This window comes from Ahaetulla prasina, chromosome 4 (genome assembly GCF_028640845.1).
Source record: "Ahaetulla prasina isolate Xishuangbanna chromosome 4, ASM2864084v1, whole genome shotgun sequence".
Lineage (NCBI taxonomy): Eukaryota > Metazoa > Chordata > Lepidosauria > Squamata > Colubridae > Ahaetulla > Ahaetulla prasina.
Genome location: NC_080542.1, coordinates 43,176,289 through 43,198,611, shown reverse-complemented (window position 1 = coordinate 43,198,611; position 22,323 = coordinate 43,176,289). Strand labels below are relative to the sequence as shown.

The following is a 22,323-nucleotide window of genomic DNA, read 5'->3' as shown; positions in this document are numbered from 1 at the left end:
CTTCTTGTCCTGCCCTCAGGTGCTTCGGAGAATAGTTTGACTTGGTCTTCTATGTGGCAACCCCTGAGATATTGGAACACTGCTATCATGTCTCCCCTAGTCCTTATTTTCATAAGACTAGACATACCCAGTTCCAGCAACCGTTCTTTATATGTTTTATCCTAGAGTCCCCTAATCATCTTTGTCGCTCTTCTCTGCACTCTTTCTAGAGTCTCAACATCTTTTTTACAGCATGGCGACCAAAATTGGATGCAGTATTCCAAATGTGGCCTTACCAAGGCATTATAAAGTGGTATTAACCTTCATGAGATCTTGATTCTATCCCTCTGTTTATGCAGCCTAGAACTGTGTTGGCTTTTTTGGCAGTTGTAGCACACTGCTGGCTCATATTTAAGTGATTGTTCACTAGGACTCCAAGATCCCTATCACAGTTACTACTATTGAGCAAGGTACCACGTACACGTATTTTGTTTTTGTTTCCTAAATGTAGAACCTTACTTTTTTCACCATTGAATTTCATTTTGCTAGATAGTGCCCAATGTTCAAGTCCATCAAGATCCTTCTGTATCTTAAGGCTATCTTCTGGAGTTATATCCCTATAGTTTGAAGATGCTTCTGATGCATATAAAGAAAGATTTGGAAAAGCCAACTACCCTGGAGAATGGAAGTGTAGTCTAATACGGGTCAGTCATGTTTGAACATCCAAAATGTAATTATTAAAATTCACTAATATATTTATTTCTTGCCTAGCATTTATTCTAATGAAATAATACATTTTTAATCAAAGGTGGAGAGGAATCACACAGCTCATTTTAGCTTGGATGCCCAATTTTGTTTTTAATAATATTTAGGGAAAAAAAGAAAAAAAAGAAAGGAAAAGTATATAAAATATAATTGGGGGAATAACAACTCATTATTTTAGAGGGTAAACGTTATCACAAATTTGAAAAAAAAAAGATTTTATTACTTTGGTTGTAGCTTCAATAGGGCCACAGCACAATTTCATAGGAATACCTATATCACCCAGTGATATGCTCTCATGTGGTCCCTAAAAGTAGTGTTCAAAATGTTTTACATTGTTTATTAAAAGTCCAGTAATTTTGATAATTGTATTTTTGAATTAAATACCAATTATTGGCCACTATTTGTGGCATAAAAACAATGTTAATAAATCACCTTGGATAAAGTAACACATTTGTGTGTCCACTCACACTTGGCCAATAAAAAAATTATTCTCTTCTATTCTCTCTTCACACAGATTTCACAGGATTAAGGTAGGACAAGATGAATAGTGACTTTCTTCATCCCTTGGTTTTGTACAGTTTTATCATTTGGGGAGAAAGAAATACAGCTATTTGATAATCTAATCATTATAACTATAACAATGCCAAACGGAATAAAACCTTAACCTTAATCCCCTTCAAATGTAGATCTTACATTTGCTGGTTCTTAGTCCTACAAAAGCAAGTATTTGAAAGCATTATTTAAATATTTGCTAAAAATTCTAAATGCAAAGAAATAGTATATGGAGGAAAACAAAAACACACAGCACTTCTTCAAATATATATCACTGACCTAATATGCGTTTGTAATGCAAGACCTTTAATTTTTTCTATCTTTAGAAGATAGTATCATAATTCACATCATCTCCTAATTATCTTTGATGCATGAAAGTTGTTCAACACATGTGAAGGGTATCAGTTAGAGAAAGATCTATTATTTGAAACAAAGTTCTTCTAGTTAAGAAGTGATCATATATTTGTTCTAGATTCATACCAATATTTATTTTTTAAACCCATTCCATGAATAATATTTGAATAAATTGATGCTGATTTAAGTTTTGATTGATGGAATGCTGCAAGACCGTCTCATAACCAACCTCACTTCAATATCAGGCAGATTTTTCTGTTTCATATGTAAACAATCTTCATCTGTAGCTGCCAGGTGAAGATCAAAGCGCAAAGAAACAGACTTTTTTCTTAAGTGAGGGTTATCCTTGAAGAAAGAGCCTTCCCATTCTTTAATCACTTCATCTACTTTTTCTGTCCTGAAACAATAAATAGATTATTATGTATAGGTATTCATCCAAAACATGTCCTCAGGCTAGGATTTCAAGAATGTTTATACTCAGATATATGTTTATTTTGGTGAAACAAAAAGGGTGTATGAACATCTGTTCTGTATTTATCTATCCATCCATTTATCTGTATTTCTAATGAATAGACTTCTGCTTTTTTTTCTATAGAAAGACATGCATTACCAGGCAATAGGATTGCAACATATAATTTTTCTATTGTTTTTCCTAGTAAGATATATAGCCTGGAAAGGTAGTTCTTAACTTATGGTGTTCATTTAGTGTCATTATAAATTACAACAGCACTGAAAAGTGTGATTTGTGATCTGTCTTCACAGTACAACGATTGCAACATCCCCACGGTCATCTGATCCAAATCTGGGCATTTGGCAATGGGCATATATTTAAAATGCCTGCAGCATTCTGGGGGTCATGTGATCGCATTTACAACCTTCCCAGCTAGCTTCTGACAAGCAATGGGGGAAACTAGATTTGCATGGCAAAAGATCGTAAAATGGGTGCAGTTCACTTAATGACCCCCAGCTTAGCAATGGAAATTGTGATCTTTAGTTGAGGAGTCCATGTATACCACGCTACATCTAGTATATATTTTTATGAATTAGGTATTAAATATGAAAGGTCGGCAGTTCGGCGGTTCGAATCCCTAGTGCTGCCGTGTAACGGGGTGAGCTCCTGTTACTAGTCCCAGCTTCTGCCAACCTATCAGTTTCGAACGTATGTAAAAATGCAAGTAGAAAAAATAGGGACCATCTTTGGTGGGAAGGTAACAGCGTTCCGTGCACCTTTGGCGTTGAGTCATGCCGGCCACATGAGCACGGAGACGTCTTCGGACAGCGCTGGTTCTTCGGCTTTGAAACGGAGATGAGCACCGCCCCCTAGAGTCAGTAACGACTAGCACGTATGTGCGAGGGGAACCTTTACCTTTTACTATTATAACCCACACATACATACACATATTTAACTTACTGTATTGTATTATGAGTCTCTGTGCTATCCTTTGCAACACCTCCATTTAAGACTGCTTGCTTTGTCAGTATTTCCACTTTTTCAATTTCATGTTTTTTTAGCTTACTTGCTATATAGATAAAAAAAATCAAAATATATTAGAATATACAATTTTAGGAGATGCAGAAGAAATATTCTGTATTTCAGAATGTATGCCAGGTTTATTTTCAGTGCCTTTTAAATCATTTATACTAGGAAACCACACTTTTGAACATAAAGCTGTATATGTCCCACAAACCCTGTGTATGCAATTTAGTTACTAAAGCAATATGTTAATATGACAGATCTGATCTGACTGCAGTTGTGCAATTGTAGTGTTTTGTAAGAGGTCATGATGGCTCAGAGGTTAAAGATGCTGAGCTTGTCAGCTGGAAAGTATGGGTTCAAGACCTGAGCGGCGTACAACTGGGTGAGCTCCCATTGCTACCCCAGCTCCTGCCCACCTGGCAGTTTGAAAGCATGCAAATTTGCGAGTAAATAAATAGGTACCACTTTGATGGGAAGATACCAGGGGTTTGTGCATTTTTGGCATATAGCCATGCTGGCCATATGACCATGGAAAAGGTCTTCAGACAACACTGGCTCCCTCAGGCAAGAAATGTTGATGAGCACCCCGTCCATGACTGGATAAGGAAATCTTTAGCTTTACCTAGTGTTTCACTCTTTCTCTTCCCATCTCTATTTCTAGCGGTACGTTCCTTTTTTCCAATATATAATCCTATTTATGTATACATAAAAAGGTAAAGGTTCCCCTCGCACATACGTGCTAGTCATTGCCGACTCATCTCTGTTTCAAAGCTGTTTCAAAGGGGGCGGTGCTCATCTCTGTTTCAAAGCTGAATAGTCAGCGCTGTCAGAAGATGTCTCCGTGGTCATGTGGTCGGCATGACTCAACGTCAAAGTCACACGGAACGCTGTTATCTTCCCACCAAAGGTGGTCCCTATTTTTCTACTTGCATTTTTTATGTGCTTTCGAACAGCTAGGTTGGGAAAAGCTGGAACAAGTAACGGGAGCTCGCCCAATTATGCGGCACTAGGGATTTGAACCACTGAACTGCCAACCTTTCAATCGACAAGCTCAGCATCTTACCCACTAAGCCACCGTGTCCCTTATGTATACATACGTATTTATAAAACACAAAGGTTTTTCATTTTTCCTTCACTTAAAAGTGATTATTGCCTGCTTTGAAGAAGTTTAACATTGAAGATGGAAACAATCTATTTTAGCTCTTTTTTTAGTTTCATTTCTCCACTGTTAAGAAGATTTTTTCCCCTAACATTAAAAAATCAAACTCTCTTATAGCTTGAAGTGACTCTTTTGTGTATAGAAATCCTATTGGAGTTAATATTTCCAGTTGCATTTAAATGATTGAAAGCCTCATTTTAAGTCAAGTTTGTATAAAATAGTGGATGATTTCATTTTCGAGTGCTAAGTAAACTCACATGAAGGTAAAATAAATGCTATTCGGCTGGTGGTAGGTGTTCTGATATCTTCTGTTTCTTCGTGTTTTAAATAATGAAACCTGGAGAGAAACAAAAAAGATACAGGGTAAAATAGGAGCATTATAACTTCTGAGTAGAATCTTGATGAATTGTGTGGGTTGTGCTAGAGTGCCTATTAATGCTCAGTGTTCTTGTTGAACATGTTCTCTGTACAATACAATTTGCCCTTTATTCAGGCATTATCAATGCCAGGTTTTTTTAGTTTCTTTTCTAGGTATGCTATAGGTTTTGGGAGCTGCTGAGATACTCTCAACAGTCTATAGGTTGTTAGGGTTAGGATTATTCACATGTACTACACTGAGCATAGATTATCAGAGGGAAAGCAATTAGGTAGAGAAAGAGAGTGGCAGAAAGGTAGAGAAGGAAAAGGATGATATATACCTCTGACTTCAGATCTGTCCATCATTGAGTATATTCTCCCGTTGACTTCCTTTGGGGCTATGGAACTATATAGAAAACCACTTTCTCATCCCTGCGAAGGCCTAGTTCAGAAATAATCTTTCTTACTGAACCAGTATGTTGAAGTTTATGGGTAGTTTAATTAGCCATAGTTTCCTGATCTTTGAATTGAGAATTTAGTTTCAGCACCTGATAATAGCTTTCTGGTTCTTCTGTTATGATATGCCAAGGAAAAAACTAATTCTGTAGACACAAAACTCAGCATAATTGTATAATACGCTGTAATATGTTACATCTGAACTTGCTCAATTGATGGTTTCATAGTTTAAGTACACTATGTTTGTTATGACAATGTACTTCCATGAATCTACTTTTGTCCATGAATGATCCTAAATTTCTGTTTTGATTGAATTGTATTATGGATCCTAAAAGAGATATTCTTGGTTTTTGTTTTATGAACAATTTCTTAAGTTCCAAAGCAATGAGCAATCGTTATGATTAGTACAAAGATGAAAGTGATGACTTCCTTTTGCATTCAGTGGAAAAAGAGGGGTGGGGGTGGGGAAATGCATGAGCTTGGAACATTGAATACCCCCCCCCCGACCTTCTATTAGGGTCTGAAGACCTGACTCTGCCAGTTAGCATGGGCTCCCAGAGGGGTGCACAACTTTGGAGGTGGCTATCTGATTAAGAGAAGACCCCCATCTCTATATTTTGTGTTCCTTCTCCCCCATTTTTCAATTGTAAATTATCATTATGTTACTTATTGTTTGTTTTAATGTTTACCAGTTTTCATTGTTTGTAAGTTGCCCAAGGTCTCGTTTAGACAAGATAGGACACCCACAAATCAAATCAGATAAATAAAAATAAATAAGCTTGTTTCTGCAGATGTTTTCTTTTAATTAATTATGTTTTTTCTTTACTACTCTGGAAAAGACCAATTCTAGAATACAGCTCGCCTATTTGGAACCCTCACCACATCTCTGACATCAATACAATTGAGCGAGTCCAGAAATATTTTACAAGAGTTCTCCACTCCTCTGAAAATAACAAAATACCTTATCCCACCAGACTTGAAATCCTAGGCTTAGAAAACTTGGAACTCCGTCGCCTTCCACAAGACCTAAGTTTAACTCATAGAATCATCTATTGTAATGTCCTTCCTGTTAAAGACTACTTCAGCTTTAATTGCAACAATACAAGAGCAACCAACAGATTTAAACTTAATGTTAACTGCTTTAATCTAGATTGCAGAAAATATGACATCTGTAGCAGAATCATCAGTGCTTGGAATACTTTACCTGACTCTCTGGACTCTTCCCATAATCCTAAAAGCTTCAACCAAAAACTTTCTACTATTGACCTCACCCCATTCCTAACAGGACTATAAGGGGCGTGCATAAGCGCACAAACGTGCCTACCGTTCCTGTCCTATTGTTTTTTTTTTCTTTTCTTTTCTTCTTCCTATATATATATTGGTGCTTATACCTCCTAATATTTACTCATATATATGTTTATATTCTATATAATCCTTTTTATATGATGTTGTGACAAAAATAAATAAATAAAATAAATAAAAATAAAAAAGAAACTAGGCCATGCTGAAAGAACATGCTATGGTATATTGTTTCAGTCTTTAGTGTGGTTCTACTTGATTACCTCATAAAGTAACAGAATACAAAAATAAGAGGAAAAACAACCATTTGGGTTTATTCTTAACCTCAAAAACACATTTGTATACTGATTATAGCATATAATCTAAATCTAAATGCAAGCCTCTGCAGAAATCAACTGCTTTCTAATTGTCTAATTATCTGTTCTCTTTCTCCCAACATGGGTATTGTTTGGGGGGCAACTGATAGCATGTCATGATAGTATAATGAAAATTAAGTACATTAATAATTTATATAATATGTATGATGCTGTGACACATGTGATATCATCACATACCAGATGCTGATGTCCAACATTTATTTATTTATTTATTAATCAAATGTATAATATATAGGTAGCCCTCAACTTTCAACAATTTGTTTAGTGAACATTCGAAGTTACAACAGCACTGAAAAGTGACTTATGACTGTTTTTCACACTTATGACGGTTGCAGCATCTTCATAGTCGTGTGATCAAAATTCAAAGACTTGGCAACTGACTCATATTTATGAGGGCTCCCAAGGTTGAAAAATGGGACAAAACTCAACAACTGTCTTGATTAGCAATGGAAATTGTGGTGTTAAGACAAGGACTACTTGTAGCTGCCCGTATCAGTACCTGATTCTAGGTGGCTGTATAAATTTGATTGATAAATAAATATTTCAAATCATCTCTTCTATCTCAGTGTCCAGTTCTCCCAGAAATTCTATTCCAATCAAAAATTTCCTCAATTCATTGTTAGGCAATGAGACATTTTTGTTCGTTTCACTGATCTGATTCCTATGCAACAGAAAGGCATAATGGGGCGTGAGCTTGGTTTTGCCTTGGTATACATGAACTTCCTCATTCTGACTTAGTTTTATGTATGAATCCAAGCCACTGCAGTTTGTTCTACAAAGCACCAGTCAAAATAATCCTGGTGTTGTACACGTCCCTGAGTCATATTGCAACTAATGCAATGTACTTAACAATCTCAGTCACTTTGATTTTGGCACATGTACCTTTTCTCTTCCTTCTCCAGCAAACTACGATAGGTAGCTATTTCCTGCTCAAGTCTCATCTTGGAATTTAATAATATTTCATGTTGCTGGAGTTGTTTTTCGATGTCCTGCCGCACTTCTTGGAGCTCCTTCTCCAGACCTTCAATCTCTGTTTCCAAGTGCTTGAGCTGTGTTTGATATCGTAGTTCTGTGGCCCGTAGCGAATTCTCCAACCCCCTTTCCTATTATATGAAGTTTCTGATTAAAATGCCAAGGTGTACTTCCAAACAAACCAAAACCATTTTAAAACAATTAGCAACACCTTACTTTCAGAAAAATCCAAACCTAAAATTTCTATCAAACATAATAAAATCTGTATTTAAACAGTGCCTTATCTTATAAACCATAAAAAACAACTGACTTGTACAATTGACTAGATGAATATGCTTATATCATATGTGCTTAATATGTATATATATTAAGTATTTTATTTTCTGGATGTGATCCCCATGAAATCAGATAGGCAAGAGGAAGGTAGGAAATTATACAAGTGACCTGAAGGAAGTTTCTGGAAATTTCTTTTCTCAAACTTCCTGACTACATTTTTGAAGCATGTAGTTCTGGTAAAATTTCTCAAAATGTTATTGGTTAGTGTTGCATTTTTTAGATTGTGATAGTCCTAGTTAAAAATGCTGGCTAACAAAGGATAGAAATATATGTATTATACTTATTGGAATTATTTTTATCATATATATTTGATCTCAAGTGTTCCCAGAGTGGTTTTCATTTGCATAAAATGCCTAAAAAAGATTAAAAACAGGAGCAAATTTAGTAAAAACGCCTTTACAAAAAAAAAAACAAAAAATACCCCCCATTCTACCAACAAATCAACTTGTGCAGTGAAAAATATCTGAGAGAGGGTACAGTATCCCATCACTATGAAAGTTCATAAACAAACATGAAAGACAGGAAACAATAAAACAATAATATCCCTAACAATTTTTGGAGTTTAATACAGTTGTGCATTACGTAAAATGAGGGGGACCAAATAGAAATATATAATTATGTGTAGCAAATAATAAGCTTATGAAAGATGACCTGGTTGGAAAATATGGGCTGGATGGATCCCTTTTCTCTATCTTTAGAGACTGAAATCTTTGGGACAATTCGGAAAGGGTCAATAGAGGGTTCAGTTGTCTCAGGCTTAGGGTGCAGTAGAAGACTCCCAATAGAAATTTGTTTTATTCAGTGTTAGGCCATATTAGTGTGCTGGTCTGAAGAATATTTGGCTTTAGTTTTAACGTTAGTAGGAGGTGTGGGAATTAAAAGCATATGTTCATGGTAAAAAAAGGGTTTCTCAGATATACCATTAATTAATTCCTTAATTTCATTTTTAAAAAAGTGGCCTAGTTCCCTCAATGGATTACTCCTATTATAAGTATTAGAACAAAACATAACCAACTTTTTAGATAAATTTTCTACATTATAAAACATCATAAAAGATACTTTATTATTCTTTTTGTCATATTATTTTTACTTGTAAGGTTTTTCTTTAATGAAGAAAGTGAATATTTTATGAAGAAATAATATACTTTGCTCTCATCTGCAATATAAAGTAACAATCTAAGCATAGATTTCTTTCTCAAACTTCCTGACTACATTTTTGAAGCATGTAGTTCTGGTAAAATTTCTCAAAATGTTATTGGTTAGTGTTGCATTTTTTAGATTGTGATAGTCCTAGTTAAAAATGCTGGCTAACAAAGGATAGAAATATATGTATTATACTTATTGGAATTATTTTTATCATATATATTTGATCTCAAGTGTTCCCAGAGTGGTTTTCATTTGCATAAAATGCCTAAAAAAGATTAAAAACAGGAGCAAATTTAGTAAAAACGCCTTTACAAAAAAAAACCAAAAAAAAAAAACCCACCCTACCAACAAATCAACTTGTGCAGTGAAAAATATCTGAGAGAGGGTACAGTATCCCATCACTATGAAAGTTCATAAACAAACATGAAAGACAGGAAACAATAAAACAATAATATCCCTAACAATTTTTGGAGTTTAATACAGTTGTGCATTACGTAAAATGAGGGGGACCATATAGAAATATATAATTATGTGTAGCAAATAATAAGCTTATGAAAGATGACCTGGTTGGAAAATATGGGCTGGATGGATCCCTTTTCTCTATCTTTAGAGACTGAAATCTTTGGGACAATTCGGAAAGGGTCAATAGAGGGTTCAGTTGTCTCAGGCTTAGGGTGCAGTAGAAGACTCCCAATAGAAATTTGTTTTATTCAGTGTTAGGCCATATTAGTGTGCTGGTCTGAAGAATATTTGGCTTTAGTTTTAACGTTAGTAGGAGGTGTGGGAATTAAAAGCATATGTTCATGGTAAAAAAAGGGTTTCTCAGATATACCATTAATTAATTCCTTAACTTCATTTTTAAAAAAGTGGCCTAGTTCCCTCAATGGATTACTCCTATTATAAGTATTAGAACAAAACATAACCAACTTTTTAGATAAATTTTCTACATTATAAAACATCATAAAAAGATACTTTATTATTCTTTTTTGTCATATTATTTTTTTACTTGTAAGGTTTTTCTTTAATGAAGAAAGTGAATATTTTATGAAGAAATAATATACTTTGCTCTCATCTGCAATATAAAGTAACAATCTAAGCATAGATTTCTTTCTCAATATCAGTTAGACTACCATGTTTTCTCAAGAAGAAAGTAGCTAGGAACTCTTAAACTAAAATGTCTACATTTCTAATAATTCCTTCCCCCGTGAGGCCTATTCATGAATTAATTTAAATTGCCCCAGAAAACTTTAATATGGAAGGGCATTTTTCTCCTTATTTTAAATCCCCAAAAAACAGTTAATTGTTCTTCTTATTAGAAGAGATAATAAAGATGTTTAAACTTGTGAGTTAACAGAAGAAGAAATGTTTCTTTTTGAAAACAATTTTAGAATAGCTGTTTGCTCACACTTACCATGGCATGAAGAGAGTCTATTTCAGTCTGCATATGATGCCACTGGCGTCTAGCTTCATTTAGCTCTGCCCTAGCTGCCTTTAAGATTTCTTCATCTTTGTTCATTCTTGCAGTTGTGACTTTCTCTAGCTGCAGGGAATATTTACAATGCCAGGTCAACATTGTCAGAAACAATGAAAATTTAAACTTTACTTGTGTGAGTGAAGCCCCAATTTTCTGAAACAAATCATCATTCATTTGTTCCCTTTGTAATGTTGCTTGGCCTTGCAACTAAAGAAAAGTAAATCTTCAGTTTCAATCAAAATAGCGTGGTTGTCAAAACAGTAATGTAAGATTTGTAGTCCAGCATATATAAATGCCATATATGAACCAGGTTGGGGAAGATTTCTGCACGATATGGTATAGTATTGTGCATGGTGTCTAGTGACATATACCATATTTTTCGGAGTATAAGATGCACCTTTTCCCCCCAAAAAAGAGGGTGAAAATCTGGGTGCGTCTTATACTCCAAATCAGGGTAAAATGCTCCTGGTTCCGACTGGATCGTGTGAGCCGGTAGCGATGGGGCAGGTAGTTCGGAGAACCAGTAGCAAAAATCCCTGCCCCTCCCACACCGCCCATGCCTCGCTGTTCCTCTTCTCTGTCCCTGAAGCTGTCGGTGGTGATATAGCTGCAAACGGCCTTAAATGACTGCCTCAGCACTTCAAAGCTGATCAGCGCTGTAGGCAGCTAGTAGACTGGTGCCTCTATTTTTTAAAAAGGTAGACCGGTGCGCTCCCAAAAAAAGGCAATTAGTAGAGCGGTGCCTCTATTTTTAAAGAAGGTAGACTGGCGCGCTCCCAAAAAAGGCAAGTAGACCGGTATGGCTCTGCTAGACTAAAGCAAGCCTGATAGACTTGTTTCCTGATTAGAAAAAAGAATTTTTTTGGTAAAAAAACTCACAGTGATTCTGAAAGAATCGAACAGAAATGGGCTGGAAGCCAATTCTGCTAGAGATGTTTCTCTCAGGCCGACTCAGGCCACCCAATCACCAGGTCCCCACTTGGCTATTTGCTGCTTCTTTCGGGCTCGCTCCTGCCTTGCTTTGCTTCGGTTGCTGGAATCAATTGCATCAGCTAGCAACTGAATCTGCCTGCCTGCAATCCATCTCATTGATGAGCAACTCAATCTACCTGCCTTGTCCCTTGAATAGAGTAAGTAACTGTGGGTGGAGAGCTTAAAAAAAATAGTTAATTGTTTTTTTTTAAAGAGTTTTATTTTTAGACATAGCAATCAACTTTAAATTGCCACGTCTAAATTTAAAAGGAAGTTTTAAATTTAACTGCTTTTATAAATATATATATAAATAAATATAAATATAAATAAATATAAATAAAATAAAATAATAAAATATTTGTGCAGCTTTCTGAGATTTCTGTGTTTCTGTAGTGTTTCACTCTAACTACACAAAATCTCACAAAGCTGTATGTGGCATTTTGTATGTGTGCGTGAGTCATGTTGTGTTGTGTGTGTGTGTAAAGTGTGAAAGTTGGTTTTTGGTATCTCTTTATTGTTTTGTATACTTTGTTTATTATTTTTATTATTGATTGTTATTGGCCATGCCCACCCAGTCATCTGACCACCAAGCCACACCCACCAATTAGGCCACACCCACAAAAACGGTAGGGAACATTTTTAGATTTCACCCCTGCTCGAATGTAACCCCATCTAGCTTCTCAAACGGGTTTCAGGGGCTGAAAAAGCATCAGAAATGGAGCTTCAGAAAAGAAGCCCCCAAACGAAACTTCAGAAAAAAAGCCCCCAAATAGAGCTTCAGAAAAGAAGCTCTCAAACAGAACTTCAGAGGCTTTTTTTCTGAAGTTCGGTTTTGGAGGCTTTCAGAGACAGAAAAAAGTTTTTTCTGAAAGAGAGTTTCAGAGGCAGGAAAAAAAAGCCAAAAAAAGCAAGGCACAGAGCTTACAACCGAATAACCTGTTGCCAAAATTCACCTCTGGGAACAGCTGATTGGGGATATTCCGGGAGGCCAATTCACCTGCCAATCAGCTTTTTTCTTAATTTTCCTCCCCAAAAACTAAGGTGCGTCTTATACTCCAAAAAATACGGTAGATAGTCCTTAAGTTATAACTGCAATGGAGCCTGCCCATCATGGTCATAAGTTGTGACAGTTGTAAATCAAATCACTCATGTGACCAACCCAATTTTATGACCTTTTTGGCAGTGGTCATCAAATGAATGTTTTTTAGCAAATAAACGGTTTGGTATGGGCCAGTCTTGCCAAAAGCTGTGGCTCAGACTGGTAAGACAGTCTGTTATTAACACAGCTGCCTGCAATTACTGCAGGTTCTAGTCCCACCAGGCCCAAGGTTGACTCAGCCTTCCATTCTTTATAAGGTAGGTAAAATGAGGACCCAGATTGTTGGGGGCAATAAGTTGACTTTGTATATAAATATACAAATAGGATTGCTAACATAGTGTAAGCTGCCCTGAGTCTTCGGAGAAGGGCGGGATATAAATGCAAATAAAAAAAAAATTGTCAAAACTGTCATAAAATAAGGTCATGTGACCATGAGATGCTGCAAAGACCTATAAATGTAGTTGCCAAATATAGTCACCTGCCCACTCAGGGAAGTCTGTCATAACTTTGAATGGTTGTTAAACAATCAGTCATAAATTGAGGAACAGTTGGTTTATTTGTGATTCCCTTGTGCTTGCTTAAAATCAATGGTGAAATGTAAAATTTGTTACTACTGGTTCTGTGGGCATGACTTGGGGTGGGTGGGTAATGTGACTGGATGGACGTGGCCAACTTTTTTTTTTACTTTTAAAAGCATTTTTTCTACAACCTCTTTGGCTGAAGAGGTTGTAAAAATGCTTTTAAAAGCCTCTGACGATCAGGCAACTCAGCTGGGATTTTCAGAGCCTTTTAAAAGCATTTTTTCTACAACCTCTTCGGCCGAATCATCAGAGGCTTTTTTTTTTTTTTTACTTTTAAAGCATTTTTTCGGCTGAAAGAAAAAATGCTTCTAAAAGTAAAAAAAACCCAAACCCTCTGATGATTGCTAGCTCAGCTGGGCATGGGAGGGAGTTTTGCTATTGGTTCTCCGAATTACCGCCACCATCGCTACCAGATCGGGCGATCTGGTCTGAACCGGGAGCATTTCACCCCTGCTTAAAATATATCATAAAACTTCAGTTCATTCTGATACTGGCAGACTGACTGCTAACTGGAGTGGTGAAATCTAGTGTCACAGATACTAAAATATTATTCACTTTCCAAATGACACTCACAAATCCTCAAACGTTACAAGCATTTTAAAAAAATACAAAATGGCAGAAGTATTGCCAGTTTGCTAAGTGTAAAATTTCAGTAATCTCACACAGTGCCTCCCCTAATTTGGACAGGACGAGTGGACTATTAATTTATAATAGCTGTTTGGAAAGCCTTTTTCAGGGATATTATAAAACCATGGTGGAGATTGTTGGAATCTTGAGAGATTTGTTTTAATGTGATTTTTAAAAGTGTTGTGGTAAACTGACTGCATCTATGAGATTGTGAAAGCCCAAGTTCAGGGACATATCTGGAGATTTCTGTAAATTAAGTGGTGGGAGTGGTGATGAGGGAGAGATAAAAATCCATATGAAATTTGAATTCATATGAAACATGAAATTTTTGAATCATTTCTTGTCCCAAGGATTAGAATAGAGATGAGCCTTTTCTGTTCAACATGGACAAGGCTGTGCTAGCCTTGGGTAGTATGATTTAAAATTTACTTACTTGTTTGAGTAAGGCTTCTAGTATATGGAGGTGTGTAGGACCTTGATCTGTGCCAATGCCGTTTTTTCACTATTTTCACGTTACAGAATGAGGATGGGGAGACTGAATATGAAGGTTTTTTTAAATGTTGAATGAAGGCATATAGTTTCTGAAATTCAGATTCTGAATTAAGCCTGGGGAGCAAAGCAGGAAAGCAGATAAAAGTAATTTAATTCCAAGATGCAGCCAGATTGGGTGATGAAACAGTACTCTTGTCAAAGAGTAGATTATTGATGACTGGAAAATGAAACAAAGCAAAAAATTAAATGCTTAGCTGTTTGGAAGAGTTCCTCTATGGCATTTAGAAAATACTAGTGGATGCCAAAAAGTTAATGTATTGGCTAGGAAGGACCCAGCATATGCAGCATTTCAGTCTAAAGTCCCATCATATACAAGAACTTTTAAACCAAAACATCAGGAGTGTACCACATTGGAGAACATTACTGCAGAGCATGTTATGATATTTAAAAATATTTTTCAGAACCAGCATGGTGCTATGTTATGGCAGGGATCTCCAAATATTTTGGGCCATTTGGATACATTTGGAATTTCAAAAATGTTATGGATATTCTCAAAATGGTGGGCATGGCCAGGTATAAAACATCTATTTACAAGAAAGTAAATGGATAAGATAGCTCCCCATAATCTCGTCTAATCTTTTGGATGCTCTCTATCATGCCAAACCATCTTTGTCTTTTTTTTGGGGCAGATGTATATCCCATAATCCTAAAAGCTTCAACCAAAAACTTTCTACTATTGACCTCACCCCATTCCTAAGAGGACCATAAGGGGCGTGCATAAGCGCACAAACGTGCCTACCGTTCCTGTCCTATTGTTTTTTTGTTTTTGTTGTTTGTTTGTTTTTCTTTTTTCTTTTCTTCTTCCTATATATATATATATATATATATATATATATATATATATATATATATATATATATATATATATATATATATATATATATATATATATATATATATATTGATGCTTATACCTCCTAATATTTACTCATATATATGTTTATATACTATATAATCCTTTTTATATGATGTTGTGACAAAAATAAATAAATAAAATAAATAAAAGATTTTACATAGAGTGCTGGGCTACAGCTTCTTATCATTTTTATCTTCAAAGAGACCCTGGAATTATATGTGGGGCCCAGAAGTATTTTTGACAAGATTATGCTTGAAGCTGATAGTTTTTTTAAAAAAAAAATCTCATAGTGCTACCATGTTCTTTCTCTTTTTAAATAAGTTTTAAAAAGCTTTTAAAAATAATGTGGATAATACAGCCTGAAAAATGGGTAATATGGTCTAGTTTCAGCCTTTTTGGTAGTTCTCTGACCTGAAAGTGATTCTTTCCCAAGCACAATGTTTACAGAGTTTTCTTTAGCAAGGTTGATTAAGATGAAGTGAGCAATGCTGTAAGAATAAGCAGTAAATGAACTGTTTTCAGTTTAAAACCAATGTACTGTATCTTTTCTTGCATTATGACAAAGACTGTTTGATTCTGTTTCTCCTAAATTTCCTGTAAACTGGTTATCAGATGGGTCTCTTAGCTTAAAATGGGAAAATGAGAAATTTTAATCCTATTAGCCTAGGATCCAATTCCTAACTTCTGATGGAAGTGTGTGCACGTGTGCACATGCACGTGCCAGAGCTCCGGAAACCCAAAGACCAGCTGGCCGGTGAGCATGCATCTTTGGCTTTCCGGCATGTGCATGTATATCAGCCAGCTGATTTTTGGGTTTCTGGCCAGCGTGCTTTTGCTGGAAATCAGAAAAGCAGCTGGTGACAGTGCATGTGCCCACAGAGAGGGCTCTGCATGCCACCTCTGACACATGTGTCATAGGTTCGCCATCACGGCTTTATAACAGTGTGTCATATTACATAGTTCCTTTTATGGTTATGGTTTATAAAGTTAAAGTATTACAGGATTATTGTATGGCATTCAATGTTATATTATGGGAAAGAAACATACATTTTAAGGGATGTACTAAGGCTACTTTGTGTTGTTAAGAATGTTGAAATAAGATTGGAAATTGGTAGTTTCTCTATAGCTATATAGAGTGATGGCTAACCCTTTTGCCATCGCGTTCCAAAAACGGGGGGAGTGCGGGAGGGAGTGTGCACACCCACATCCATAATTTAATGTGCCCCGCCCCCTTGCATGCACATCTGATCCCCCCACGCTCCCTTCACTTTTTGCATGGGATGGCATGGTGGGCCCAGTAGGCCCGTTTTTCGCCCTCCCCAGGCTCCAGAGGCTTTCTTGGAGCCTGGGGAGGGCAAAAATGGCCTTCCCCAGGGCCCTCTGGAGGCCCTCCGGAGGCCGGAAATGGCTTGTTTCCAAAAAACAGGCCTTCCGGGCCCACCAGAAGTTGGGAAACGGGGCATTTCTGGCCTCCAGAGGGCCTCTAGGAAGATGGTGACGGCTGTTTTTGCCCTTCCCAGGCTCCTAGAAAGCCTCTGGAGAGTGAAAAATGGGCCTTCCTTGCCTCCATGGAGGCCCTCCGGAGGCCAGAAACAGCCTGTTTCTCAACTCTCGGTGGGCCTGGAAGGCCTGAAAAATAGCTGGCTGGTGCGTGTATGCGCATTGGAGCTGAGCTAGGGCAATGCTGTGTGCCCAACGATATGGCTCCGTGTGCCATAGGTTCACCATCATGGCTCTATAGCTTCTTTACCATAGACTTAAGTATTAACATTTGTACCTGTTATCTGTAAGTTATTTGATGTTGACTTTAGCTTGGTTTAAAAAGTTAAATCATAAAATTAGGATTGTTTTAACACAATTGTAGAGGTATGTTTACATAGAGGAAAAATGGCAAGTTAAGGATGTTATTAACATATGGAAAGAATTATCTGAAGCAAATACAACTTAATTACTGTTGAAAAGAGTTAAGAAATTATTTCAGAGCAACTCAATAGTTAGTTTCTCACAAGGGGCAGATAAAGAATAGCTTTAACTGCATTCTTTCAATGATCTTTGAAAGCTGATACAGAAAAAACACCACTGGAGTTGAGATTACTGCATACCTTTGTGAAATAGGATAGATTTAAAGAGTGGAGCACATAATGTTTGAATGTGTTTATTATAAAGAATTTTTTTCTGACATCCTTCCTTACCAAATCTCTCTTTCCCTTGCAATCAAAATAAGAACTTCCCCCCCATGTCTTCCAGACAGTCTTGATTCCTGGTGACTGCCTGGACAAGTCCTTCTATTTTCTTGGTAACATTTTTGGAAGTGGCTTGCTACTATTTCCTTCCTAGGATTGAGAAAGAGGGACTGGTACAAAGTCACCCACCTGATTTTGTGCCTAAGACAGGAAAGCACATAATTATTAGCAATAAATTTTGAAGATTTTGATATTTGGAAAATAGTTTTTATTTATTAGATTCTAAATCTCCACTGTGCACATTAAACCAACCTTAATAATTAATAAACTAAGGTGGATTTGAGACTCCTGGGAGAAATGCTAGTGATGGAACAATAATATGTCTTTGTAATGCCATATTTTTCCTGAGACTATAATAAATAGATTAAATTCATGAAATTCAGTGGGTAGGTTGGATCAGTCACAATATCCTAGCTTGATATACGGCATAGGATTATTATGAGGAAAATTTGTAAAATTTGTAGTAGGAAAGGTGAATTATAAATGCAACAAATAAAATAATTGGTTTTGGAAAGAAACTCATACCGAATAATCCACAAAGCTATAGGAGTTATGGTGATTGACAGATTCCCTTCTGGGGATGGGCGATCCTTCTGTTTTCTCAAAGAAGTGAATCAGTTGTTAAGGAGGTTTATTTGTGATAAAGATGCTGTTCTATTTCTAAAAGTGGCAAATAGATGAAACTAGATAACTTTTCTGTAAGGAGGAGGGCAATCAGTGTTTTTTTTTTCTTTTCCTGGCCAGAACCAATGTACTTCTTACATAAGGGTAGGAATAAATGACCAAAAAAATATTAAAAAATACAACCTTCTTCAAAAGAGAGAGGATGAAGACAAGAAAAAGAGTCATTATAACAATGCCATAATATAACCCCAGCATGATTTGGAAGATGGCAGAAACTGCAGACCAGGAAGGCAAGCAGAATATAACCTGCTTATTGGTCAGTTTGGGAGGACTTTCAGTGAACTATGGGTTAGATTGAGAAGTAAAAAAAAAATCCTAGAAATAAAAAGTAGTTTATTTTTGGACTGCTGTCAAGAAAATTGCATGAATGTGTTCATAGGTCACCAGCAACTGAGCCCAGTTAGAAATATGCCTGGTTAGTGGAGGCTGGACTTCAGATGTCACTTCAAGGTGGAGCAGACAGAGTAACTGATAGCTGCAGATCAGACTCCTAGATTTCAAAGCCATCCCATTATATTTAAAAATGAGCTTCTCCATATGTTTATACAGAAGCTAACAGAACTGGTTATTAAATTGTAGTTTAAGCACCAGTAACAGAGCAATGTCCTTTGGTACATTTGAGGGTAGAAGGGTACCTTAGGAAGTCTGCCAGTTTTGTCTACTTATCTCTTCTGAATAGTTGCTACCCAAGATAGCTACCAGTTCCAGATTACCATATGTGTGGAAGGAATTCTGTCTCTTGATAGAGCTAGACCTAAATAAAACACGAGCTAGACCAAACATAACATTCTGAGAATCCAGTGAATATAAAAAAACCACAAAACCATAAACACACACACACACACAGAGAGAGAGAGAGAGAGAGAGAGAGAGAGAGAATTTCAATTATCGAATTAACACAAGCTGAAACATACATTTCCAGAAGTTGCAGATACTTACCAGATCTTCTGAAACAAAGTTTTTAAGAAAGGGATGGCATGTGCATAGGAAGTTGAATGAAAAAATATTTTACTGAGTAAATTATTGCTAAAAATGTGCTGTCTGAATTAAGGACCATTTCACTAACCAAAATGAAAATATTTCATGAGCAATAATCTTTCGAAGCATTTAATGGCATACATATAGAATTAGCATCCACACAGCCATAGCTTAAGTTAGGCACCATCAAATTGAGCATCTCTATAAAACAAAACAAAAAAATATCAAGAGCAATCTATTAATCACTCTAATGCAAGTAAAATAAAAATTTTACATTTTTGTTTGTAAAAACTTCGAGGAATATACACAAGGAAAAGTCTATAGGATAGTTTCATGACTTTATCATTGTAAATGTTGTCACATTTTGTGAACATTTAATATGGCCCTAATGGAGAAAAAATTTCTCTTAAGAAATATTAGTTGGAAGCTGCTAAAGATTTTAGAAGTTAAAGCTATTATCTAAATTTGAAGATGAACCTGTGTTGAGTTTTATGTATATATATAAGCATCATAATTGCTTATCTCTTGACAAATAATGATGAAAGTCTGAAAATACTGATTGAAAAACCTGGCCAAAGAACACAGATAACTTCAATTTTTCCTATCCCCAGGATCTTTATTGATCAAGAGGCCACTGACTCTTCTGTGTCTTTGTATTTCTTTGCTCACTGTAAGAATACCGTAAGAATATCTACATAAGAATACTGTATGTAAAACTAGTTTTAAAACATTAAATCATATTTTTAGTGATTGCATACAAGGCTGTCTGAAGAAGCCAGTGGACATTTTGAATTTGATCTCTAAAAATTGATATGGACTGTGCAAATATCTCTTGCCTGCATCAGCATAAAGCAGCTGTGTATTTCTCTGGGATATCATGGTAGCTGTGCCACAGAGATGCAGGTTTTCTGGATACGAAGATGAAATAAATGTAATTCTAGTTAGCATCTTCATTTCAAAAGCCATATAGTCTATACAAGTATTGGGGTTATGTTAATGAATATAAAGCAGGGAGACCCATGGAACTCTGCTTTCAACTATTTAGAGAAATCAAAACATAATACAACTTTAAAACTGCTGGACTTGCCGGACAGGGAGAATTTTGATCCTGGGAAATTTTCCAGGTCACATTCCCAAGGAAAGATGTAGTTGCCTTGAGATATTTCAGACACGCATTATGTTTGTGCTTCCTTGTCCTTCAAAGATTTTGAAATTTTTTTGAATCCAGTCCTATTACAAGCCTAATATAAGCAGCCCTTGACTTAACAATCATCTGGGACCAAAATTTCTGTTGCTAAGCAAGGCTTTGGTTAAGGGAGTCATGCCCAATTTTATGACCTTTTATTTTTTGCCATGGTTGTTAAGTGAATCATGCAGTCATTAAGTGTATCTGGCTTCGCTTGTCATAAGCTGGCTGAGAAAGTTCCAAATGGTGATCACATGATTTTGGGATGCTGTAACTGTGCTAAATACATGTTAGTTGCCTGGTGCCTGAATTTTGGTCACGTAACTGTGAGGATGCTGCAATGGTCAAAAGTGCAAGGCTCAATCAAAAGTCACTTTTTTTAGTGCTACTACAACTTCGAAATGATCTCTAAGCGGTTTTAAAATCAAGGACTACCTGTAATACTGGCTTGAAGCAAAGAATGAAACTACATGGATACAAATAATGGGATTTCCTTGGCAACAGTTTGCAAAGAGTTTGCCATTCCCTGGAGACTTTCCATCCAAATAAACTAGTCCTGATACGAATCTGCTGAGAATCTTACTAAGTGGCAAAGTTATCTGGAGCACAAGATAAAGATGAGCTGTATCTTGTCTGCAGGTTTTGGGACTGGATTGCCTAGATACCTAAAGCAAGCCAGCCATTAAAAAAGAAAACTATTACTCATTCAGAAATGGCAAACTCAAAAGCACAGTAGAATGCTCAGCCTGCATCCTGTTTAATGTTATTCCTGACAGTCAGGTCAGCAGTCTGATGCATTTTATGAGTGTGATTCAGAGGCATTTTTTTTTTCTGGTTGAATTTTTAATGCTGTCCTTGTGATTGGATAACCTTTAGCAAACATGAGACTTAAGCCAGACAAGCAAAGCATTGCAGGACAGTGTGATCTTGACTTTTCTCTTTTAGAGATGCTATAAAACACAGGCTCCTCTTGACCTACCTTTAAAATCAATGCTTTAGCAATCTTAAATGCTTTTCTCCCTAGAGAAAATTATATCTAAATGATGAAAGGAGCAGAGGAGTCACACAAGGTTTGTTATTCTGTTTTGAAAAATATCTCCATGCAAGGTGACCCAGCTTTACTTTGACAGTCTTTTAAAAAACCTCAACATATTTCCCCCTAGTCTCAGAGTCTAGGCGTGCTGTGGAAGAGAGAGGGAAAGGGAGAGGGAGGGAGGAAGGGAGAGAGAGAGAGATGGTTGCTTCCCCCCTCCCCCCAAAAAAACGCTGCATTGAAAATGTAAATACTGTACCTCACAGAGGCTGAGAGAGGAACTGAGTGCACACTGGATTGTCTCCTTATTCAAGTAGGTGCTTGTCTGTATATGGACATTACCTGGGTCCCTGCCGAGAGGATGGTCTCTATCTGACTTCGGCTGAGGAGCGTTTCATAGTTTGCCCTGATCTCATTGAGGAGCTGGGACAGTTCCATGCTGTTCCCATCCTCCACCTTGGCTAACTGAACCTTATTGATAGGGTGAGAAGACTGCTGCAGAACATTCCCAGCCTGCAATTGGAATAAGAGGGAGAGAGATAGAGGAGGGAGAGCAGAAGGGAAAACTCAGATTATTTTTAAAGCAGCAGCGTCCCATTCCTTGATTGGCATTAGTCATCATGGCTCTTTTCAAACTTGCCCCTAAAGCTGGCTAAAGGTGCCCATTTGTATACAAGCCAAGGACTGGAAAAATTTATTTTTAAGAGCATAAAGTGAGAGACATTTCACCATGATTTTTAAAAATGTAGGACTTAATTGTTGCATGGAAACCTTGCACCATGTTATGCTCATACACTTCTTTTGGCAAA

The 22,323-nt window shown here is 36.6% G+C and overlaps 1 protein-coding gene across 2 annotated transcripts; it reads right to left on the bottom strand.

Annotated features, from left to right (window-relative positions):
• Nucleotides 1-531: 531 nt before the first annotated feature.
• Nucleotides 532-22,006, bottom strand: KRT222 (keratin 222). Of its 2 annotated transcripts, XM_058184024.1 has the most exons (7): nucleotides 21,774-22,006; nucleotides 14,416-14,588; nucleotides 10,641-10,769; nucleotides 7,658-7,878; nucleotides 4,544-4,623; nucleotides 3,062-3,170; nucleotides 532-2,047 (listed from the first exon to the last, which is right to left on the bottom strand). In XM_058184024.1, exons 3-7 carry the CDS (start codon nucleotides 10,743-10,745, stop codon nucleotides 1,834-1,836), a joined length of 729 nt encoding a protein of 242 aa, XP_058040007.1. In that variant the 5' UTR covers nucleotides 10,746-10,769; nucleotides 14,416-14,588; nucleotides 21,774-22,006; the 3' UTR covers nucleotides 532-1,833. The 2 variants fall into 2 exon arrangements, with proteins under 2 accessions (XP_058040007.1, XP_058040008.1); XM_058184025.1 differs by lacking the exon at nucleotides 14,416-14,588 and having other exon boundaries at nucleotides 21,857-22,006.
• Nucleotides 22,007-22,323: the final 317 nt, after the last annotated feature.